Raw genomic sequence first — 8802 nt, 5'->3', positions numbered from 1 at the left:
CATGATAGATCCCAATTGAGCGGCGGCGGCCGGCCTAAGGGCCGGCGCGCAATAGCGCTCGCCGCCGCATGGCTCCCCATGCGCTGGGGGCCCACCCTCCGGGAGCCAGCAGGCAGGAAGCTAGCCAGCCGGAAGACTGGCGCTCCCCACTCGCAGCTCCCTGTGTGCCAGAAGCCCTCCTTCCGGGGAACCACGAGGCCGGGAGTGAGTCGCCGGTCCATTATTTGCATATTTTTGTTTTTTTATTTTGAGACAAGCTACCTAAGTTGCCAAGTTCCCCAGGCTGGTTTACAACTTGCAGTTCTCGTGCATCAGTGTCTTGGTTACTTTTCTCTCGTTGCTGGGACAAAATACCTGACACCCAAAATTAAGGAAGGAAAGGTTTATTTCACTTACAGTTTGTGGAGGTTTCAGTTCATACTTGGCAAGTTACAAGGCAGAGTGGCACATGGCAGAGGGCTACAGCTCAGGGCGGCAGAACACAGCAAAGCAACAACACAAAAGCCAGGAATGGCCGCAGGCAACCTCTTTTCTCTCCCTTACATATGCAAACTGTCCACCCCAGGGCGGGTGTAGCTCTCACACACATAACCAATCAAACTCTAAAAGCCTGCCCTATGACCACATGAGGCTTTGGGGGGGGGGGGGGACACAGACATGAACCATAACAGCCTCCCAGAGTGATGGAATTATAGGCACATGCCACTGCACCTGGTTCCTTTTTTCTCTCCAGTGCTGGGGATTGAATCCAGGGCCTTTGCACTGAGCTACATTCCAGCCTCTTTATTTTTTATTTTGAGATAGGTCTAAGTTGCTACATTGTCCAGGCTGGGCTTGAACTTAGGATACTCCTGTCTCACTCTTCTAGAGTTCTGGGATTACTTGTATACATTACCATACCTAGCTCACAGGTTTTTATCATAGCACTGGATGAATTCTGACAAATGCATATATCTTTGTATTCAGTAATCCATAGAGCAACAGAGCAAAGCTTCAAGATGTTCCTCAGGCTCTTCCCTGTCCTGTATAGGTGGCCACCATTCTGTCTTTTTTTTTTTTTTTTCCGTTTTTTTTCTGGTAACGGGAATCAAACTCACGACCTCGCGCTTGCCAGGCAGGTGATGTGCCGCTGAGCTAAATCCCCAGCCCCCATTCTGTCTTTCTGGCCTAGACTAGTGTCTTATTCTAGGGCATCCTGTGAATGGATCACACAGCCTGAGCCCTTTTCTGTAGGTTTCAGTTACTTGGCATGGTTTGTATTTCCCCATGTTGCTTTCTGTGCTGAGTACTATCATGTGCACACCAGATAGATCATTGATCCTCTCTTGATGGGCCTCTTCTCGAGTTTGTGCCATTATGACTGCAGCTGCCAAGAGCATCTTGGGCAAGTCTTGCTGTGGACATATGTTGTTGCTTCTCTTGGGTAAATGCTGGGAAAGGAGTCACTGGGCCAGGGGTGGGTGCATATTTAATTGGGTGAGAACCTTCAGGGTGTCTTCCTATGGCTGTGCCTTGGCATTGTGGCGGTGTGTTTGGCTGTGGCATCTACATCCGTGTTCTTGTCAGTGTCTGGTTATGTGGTTCCTTGGTATTTGTTTCTGTGGTGACTAATGTAGTTGAGTTCATTTCATGTATGTTAGCTATTTTGTTTCTCACTGAAGTTTCTGTTCACAAGTTTTGCCCTGTTTTTTGGCCTTTGGTTCCTTTGTTTTGAGACAGGGTCTTGCTGTGTAGTTCAGGCTATCCTTGAACTCACTGTGAAGCCCAGAATGCCCTCAAACTCCTGGCAATCCGCCTGCCTCAGTCTCCTGAGTGCTGGGATTACAGGAGTGTGCCTCCACACCCTGCCTGCCCTCCAGCCCATAGTTGGCTATTGCTGGCCTCCATGTTAGTGTGGTGTGTCTCACTGTGGGACAGCTGGTGCTAGCACATCACAGCCCAGCCCAGGGGTATGTGAGGGTCACTTTTGGGATGCACATACTGTGGTTTGGACAGATGTGTGTGGTTCTTACCCACTTCCATACTGCACAGGTGTCCTGGCCTAAACCCCTGTGTTCCACCTTGTCACCCCTCTTCCTCCAGGCAGTAGCCGCTGCTAATCTTTTTCCTACAGTTTTGTCTTTTCCTTCCAGAGTGTCATGGAGTCAAGTCACACAGCATGGCCCTTTGCCTCTGATTGCTGTTTCTGTTGTCTTGCTTCTGTGTCATTGATTTCTGCCTTCTTTACTTTCAGTTCTTCTCACTAGTTGTCTCCCTGTTGCTTCTTCCATGATGAAGCTGGTACCTGTAGGATAGAGAAGTGATGTTCCTTCCTCCAAGGGCTTGGCACCCAGGCTCTGCTGCCTGTGACTTGGGTTGGAAGATCGTGGGCTTTCTTTCTCCTTGCATGTCAAGGTCCCTGGGCTTCATCTCACACCTGGTCACACCTGCTCTGGGCTCTAACTCAGCACCAAATTTTCTTATTTCTTAAGCTGGCGGCAGACTATCACATTTTGTTAATGTGATGCTGAGATAGATACAGCGTCCTGAGGCAGCTGACACAGACTACTGGAGAGGGACCCAGACATGCAGAAGTGGTGTGTGTGTCCAGCAGTCAGCACTACAGTGCTGGTGCTCAAGGGGACAGCTGAAAGGAGACTTGTACTTGCTGAGCACAGTTAGCACTGAGTGACATTTCCAGCCAGTGGTGTTCATTTGAATAAACTTCACTGACAGTAGCAGCCCTACTAAGGACCAGTTTTCTGTTGTCTGTGCCATCTGAATTTGGACTCGCTTAGCACATGTCCTTGATACTGTTTGCTCATCTTTTGAGGGTGAGACCAGGTCCCACTCTAGAGTCCTTTCAGCTGTCCCCTTGAGCACCAGCACTGTAGTGCTGACTGCTGGACACACACACCACTTCTGCATGTCTGGGTCCCTCTCCAGTAGTCTGTGTCAGCTGCCTCAGGACGCTGCTGAGTGCTGGGCAGGCCCTCAGCAAGAACTCGAGGAGGGGAGCCTGAGTGTGGTCACTTGTACATTTCTGCTTCAGGGACAAAGAGCCTTGGTGTGGTAAGCAGTGGTGGGCAGGCAGGTGGTGGTCTGTGGAACCCTGTGCTTTCTCAAGGGTGTGTTTGATTCCCCAGTGTGGCTCCCAGCATCTGTAATAGCCCTTGTCCTAGTTCTCTGTGACAACACTGCCCCCGTGCCCTGATCTGGGGGACAGAAAGTCTTGGCCAGGCCTTAGGTTCAGGTAGCCTTTGTTTACTGATCAGTGCCAACTTGAGAGCAGCAGGTGTGGCTCGGCTCTTGTGTGTGCGGATGCTCCTTAACCCTGGCTGCAGACATGCTCCTTGACCTCAGCGACCTGCTTCAGGTAGATCACTTTTCTTCTTCCTAGGGATTCCTTATCCAAGGGATGGCTGGGAGGCCCCCATCTATGGGGGCAGCAGCTTACATAGCTGTGGTTAGGTGCACCAGGGTTTTGAAGGGCAGCTCCCCATGGGCTTATAGTCGTAGTGCTACCTAGAGCCCAGAGGCCTGCATTGGAAGCACAGGAGAAACCTGTGGAACTTTGTCCTTGGTAAAGGGAAATCTTTAAAAGGAAAAAGTGGACCCCCTGTAGGCATTTTAAACAGTGGGAAAGCCTTATACTTACCCTTTTTATAGTCATGTTTTCTGGGTTCAGAGAAAGCATTTTCTGTTGCATCTCTCATTTCCCAACAAGTGAATGTTGTGAGAAAACCCAGCCAGCGACACTCATGGGCAGGAGAGGAGGCACTAAGACCTTGCACTGTGTTCCCATGGACAGCTCTGGAGGGCTGGCTGGGGACTAACTCAAGTCCTCAGCTGGGTTGTGGCTGGGCCTTGAGGTCCATAGTGATCACTCTGAGGATTAGTAAAGAGAAATGCCATTGAAAATTAAGGTGACGAGTGTGAAGATGGGATGGATTTCACACTGAAATGAAGTCTTCTATCCAGATCTGACAGGCCCCCAGGGTCTTGGGACCCCGTAAGCCGGGATGTCACCTCTGGTGCCTGGGCCTTGGTGCCCTCCAGTACTCTATCTACCAGTAGTTGAGTCCCTCTGGCTCACATGGTGCCCTGTATTTTTGACTTCCCAGTTGTCTTTATAAATGGCATCCCTCAGCAGTTATTCGGAAATATTTTGTGAAGCTAAAAATAACCTGTTGGAATTGTGATCATCCAGTGACTTCACATTCCAAATGTGCTGCACTCAGTTCAGGGCAAGGTCGTTTGACTCCCAACTCCAAGCCAATGACTTCCCAGAAAAGACAGGCTGAGGCTAGGTCCTTGGCCTCGGCTAGGCAGCAGGAAGTGGCTCGACAGCATTTGGAGGCAGAGTAGGATGCAGCAGTCAGCTCCAGCGTCACAGCTTTGGAAAGAGAAGCCAGGTAGGGTGTCTAGACAGAAGGTGGCCAGGAAGGGCTAAGGACCGTGCTGGGCAGGCAGAGCCACATGGTCAGGGCCTCTGACACGGTAGCTAGTGAGGCAGAGCTGAGTGTGAGGCCTTGGTGCCTGTGGGAGGCTGGGCTTTGTTGGCAGCTGGGATCTGGAGGGGCCAGCAGGTAAGGACCAGGCAAAACTGACTCCTCCCTGGAACGGTCCGTAACTGGTTCTTCTCTTCCCCTGAGATCTCCTTGGACCAACTTTCTTAGGACCTGTGTGTGATACATGCCCTCACCCTTAAGGACCTCACCCAGGAGGTCTACCTCCCAAAAAGGCTGGTTACTTTGAGGAAATAGGTAAAAGATTGAATTGGAAGAGACCACCCTGTTTAGATTTAGTTCTTGATTCACACATATCCCAGAGTTAACCGTCAACTCTTAGGGACCTGGAGGACAGAAAGTACACCTGTTGTGAGTTGAAGGAGGCGACTGAACAGTCTCCTGCTGCCTGGATATGGAGTCTCTGTCTCACCCTCCCTACTCCTGGGCTCTACGAGCTAACATGTCTCAAGAGTTCCCTCCAGCTCCTACCTCTACACTGTCATTTCTTAGACCCCCTGGTCCTTTCAAGTCTACAGGGACCCCAGAGTGCTACTTTCATGCCAGGAAAAAGGAACTTAGCCAAGGGCCCACAGGCCAGGTTTGCTTAGGCAAGTTTGTCTTTGGAAAAGCCAGAGTCAAAGGGCCAGTTACACTGTAAGGCCTGGAAGTCCCAGTGACAGGCCTGGGATGAAGAGAGCAACAGGGTGCCCTGGGGGCTCCCAGCCCTGCCTGCCGTCCAAGCTTCCGTCTGGATTGCTTGTCCTACACCTACCTTGACTCTTCAGAAGCATCCTCATCCACCTGCTGCTCAGGTCAGCACTGGGCTCCTTTGGGATTGCACTGAGGTGCTAAGCTATACCTGGAGTTCGGCATACAAGCACTCCCACCACAGACTGACAGCTCTGAGACAGTCCTGGGGCTGGGCCCTACCTCCTACAACCACCGGGTGGCAAGGAAGAGAGGTGGCTGATGGGAGCTAGTGATGGGAGCATTGGAGAAACATAAGACTTCTTGGGCCCACAGAGCCATGGGGTGGAGGTGGTGTGGCCAGGCAAGCAGGCCTTGCTTGGTTTTGAATCAAACATTGTGTGCGCAGCATGATCACACCTGACCAGTTCCCTTCAGGCAGGTCTAAGCAAATGGATCGGTGGTGAGGCAGTGGCCTGGAGGTGGCAGGAAGCCTATTCTTGTGTGACTTGGGGGCCAGTGGAGACAGCCACTCTAGGGGAGGGGTACCACACAGGTCAGCAGGGGCTTTGACACTCGAGTCTTTAAGGACTAAACAAAAATAGGAATATTGTGGAGGGACAATAGGTGCTGGGGATGTAGCTTAGTAGTAGAATGTTTGCCTGGCATGCATAAGTCCCTATGTTCCAGCTCCAGCTCAACAAACAAAAGAAAAAAGGAAAACATTTCCTCAAACACCAATGCATTTCTGGCTGTGTTCTTCCCACCACAGGTGAACGTGTACGTGCTGGGGAAGACATTTCTGCTCCTAGCAAGGGAGCTCTGCATCAACGCACCAGCTATAGGTATGCCGGGCATGGGCAGGGTGCCACTGGGCCTTTGGAAACCAGCACACCAACGTGCTGGAGAATGGGAGGGCTGGGATATTGAAGTGCAAGACCCCAAGGCAAGAAACACCTCAAATCTGCTGGGAGCCCACCTGGGTGGGGCCTCACTTCTGGTTCAAAACCAGAAGGTTCATTGCTGGTGCCCACCAGGAACAGACAGGGAAAGCTGGGCATAACACCTGGAGTTGGGGGCCTGTCTTGTTCAAGAGATTGAGGAAGATGAACAGCCACCAGGCACCAGGCACCTTGAGGAAGGTAGGACGTCCACATAGACAGGGATGAGAGGCGGCTTCTGGAGATGAGTGCTCTCCCTAGCCTTTTGAGTTTTATAAGGAAACCGGTTGTTGTACCTGGCCTAGAGGGGCTTCTTACTGGTGACTGTCAGCATGTGGAAGTGTCTTCTTGGTAGTCAGGAAGCACCACCGGGAGCCAGGGTGGTGCTGGGAGCCTATTCCTGGGTTACTACCTCTGTGGTCATCCTTCCTTCCCTCTGGAGATCAAGCTGGGATTTTTCCAGGACAAAGCAGAGCCATGCAGTGCACACTTGGGAAGACAGGCTGGGGCCTGAGAATCTTTTACCCACAGTGTACCTCAGCTGAGGTACCAGTAATGCTTTTGGGAAGTGTACCTAGCCACAGCCCAGAGGCACAGGGGCCTAGGGTACAGATGGGCACCTCTGGGACAGTTTCTTTCTAACCACTCAGTACTGATCAACATTGCAGACCTTCCCATGACAGCAGCTTTTGGAGAGAGTGCCCCCAGCATAAAGCCAATAGCCACTTATCCATACGTGGATCTTGTTTTGCAAAACCTTTATTATGAAAATCCACTTAAATAGGTAAACTATTTTAAGTGACTTTTCGGTGACCTTTATTTGAAGGGAGGGTCTCCAGGCAAGCTTGGAACTAGTTGGAATCCAAAAGGCTGAGAGGAACATCCAAGTGCCCAAAGCGTGGTTGCCGCTGGGCAGGAATCTGGAGACTGGGTTGGGTCCCAACTGTTAACCTCACGGGGCATGTGCCCGATAAACAGGAAACACCAAGCCTCAGCCTCCAGGCTTTGTGTGGAAAAGGTGCCTGTTCACAGATTCAAGCTGATATAAGTAGGGAAACCTTTAACGGTGCCTGTAAGGCAGTCAGCAGTGTCCTGCACCTCCCCTGCACTTCCTGAGTGACTTCTGGCAGAGAAAGGGCCAGGTGTTGTTCCCTCCAGGGCCCCTCAGCCTCAGGCATAGAAGATGAGCTCTGGGATCTGCCCACCCTGGACCCCCGTCCCGTTGGTGCTGTCCGAGGAGCACTGGAACTGGAAGGCCACTTTCCCACACTGCACTTCTGTCATTCCCTCCTGCCCAAAGTAGCTGAGCTCACTGCCATCCAGCACAGCACTGGCTGTGTAGAAGGTATCCTGCTCAACCTGGACTGGATGCTCAAACCAGACTGGGAAGGTATTACTGGAACCATCTGACACAAACTTGGTCAGATTCTGAGCCAGGACCATCCCCAGCCGCTTGAGTTCAATCTTCACACTATACTCTGCCTTCCCAGAGCTGGACCCATACAGACCCAGCCCAGCGATAAACACCCTTCTGTCTACAGCAAACTGGATGCTGTCACAGCGCCCACGGTACCGCCACTGGTTGCTGCGATAGGCAGAAGACTGGAACCGGTGGCACCTCTGAGGGGCAAGGCCTTTCCTCTTGGTCAGGGGAAAGTCAAGGAGGGGTTTGTTGGCAGCAGTGTACCACAGGAAAATGTTGTGGGTCTCCTCCAGTGTTAGGATGTCTGACTGGGCAGCACCATTGGCAAACTCCTCCAGAGTCATGGTTGGAATTCGGACTAGATAGAGGGCTCGTCCTAAAACGTGCCTCTTGTTGTGTGGAGTGATTGGTAGGCCCTGCCTTTTGCACTCCGCCTCAGCCCAGTTCAGGACAGCTTCAAAGACCACCGCCTCCTTGGTGTTGAGGGCCTCCCGAGTCACAATGATCTCCAGTGTCTGTCGGTCGATCTCACAGAAGCCTTCAGAGCGCAGGGCCATCTCGGCCTGTGCATCAATGACCTCCCAACAGCGCTGCGTCAGCTCAGGCTCCTCAAACAGCCGGCTCTGGGACAACAGCACACAGGCGTTTTTGGCTTCCAGACTTGTCTCCAGAAAGTTGACGCAGGCTTTTGCCAAGGCTGGTACAATGTACTTCTTGGCAGCATACAGGGTGGCCAGCACCGTGTCAGCCTCAAGATCGATCTCATCACTGTACATGTACCTGGAAGGCAGGGGCTCCATCAGCCACTGCTGGGTGACCCCTAGTAGGTTGCAAGAGGTGCAAGGGCCAGCAGGGAGGAACGCACCCCAACCCCAGCAGCGCACTTACTTTAGCAAGACCAGGAATGCGGCAGGCTCCACGTCTGGAATGTGGATTTCTGACTTGACTTCCGCAAGGTCCCCGTAGAACATCGCGTAGAAGACCGAGCTGCCGACGGCCAGCACGTACTGTGGGCGAGAGAGAGCCCGTGAGCAGCGGCGCAGCCCCGCAGGCTCGGGGGAGCTGCGTCAATACCCACCTTGTGGGCTGGCACCCGCCGGGCCGCCCCCGGGGGCCCCACGACGAAGTGGACGTCGGCCATGAGCTCGTTGTTGAACATGAGCGCGTTCCGCTCGCGCAGTGTGGGGTGGAAGGCCTGCCAGTGCGGGCTCTCGGAGTTGTTGTTGTCGGGAGCGGGCGGCGCGGGCGCGGGCGGCGGCGG

The 8802-nt window shown here is 52.6% G+C and overlaps 2 protein-coding genes across 2 annotated transcripts in view; one reads left to right on the top strand and one right to left on the bottom strand.

The window, feature by feature from the left end:
• The window catches only part of Brf1 (BRF1, RNA polymerase III transcription initiation factor 90 kDa subunit), a gene marked incomplete at its 5' end in the record, with an annotated part of 75383 nt that overhangs the window by 40957 nt on the left and 25624 nt on the right, over nucleotides 1–8802 (top strand). The window contains 2 exon segments of the mRNA XM_005410860.2: nucleotides 3324–3355; nucleotides 5950–6022. Of these exon segments, the coding sequence (XP_005410917.1) occupies nucleotides 3324–3355; nucleotides 5950–6022 (105 nt within the window).
• Btbd6 (BTB (POZ) domain containing 6) lies at nucleotides 6860–8798 on the bottom strand (the record flags this gene model as incomplete). Its single annotated transcript, XM_005410859.2, is given in 3 exon segments — nucleotides 6860–8321; nucleotides 8430–8548; nucleotides 8620–8798. Coding segments are annotated over 3 exon segments (1331 nt in total), but the record flags the coding sequence as incomplete, so codon positions are not given.

Source organism: Chinchilla lanigera, unplaced genomic scaffold, assembly GCF_000276665.1.
Source record: "Chinchilla lanigera isolate Chin_1 unplaced genomic scaffold, ChiLan1.0 scaffold00137, whole genome shotgun sequence".
Classification (NCBI taxonomy): Eukaryota; Metazoa; Chordata; class Mammalia; order Rodentia; family Chinchillidae; genus Chinchilla; species Chinchilla lanigera.
The sequence above is the reverse complement of the archived record's forward strand: the minus strand, read 5'-3'. Positions and strand labels throughout refer to the sequence as shown.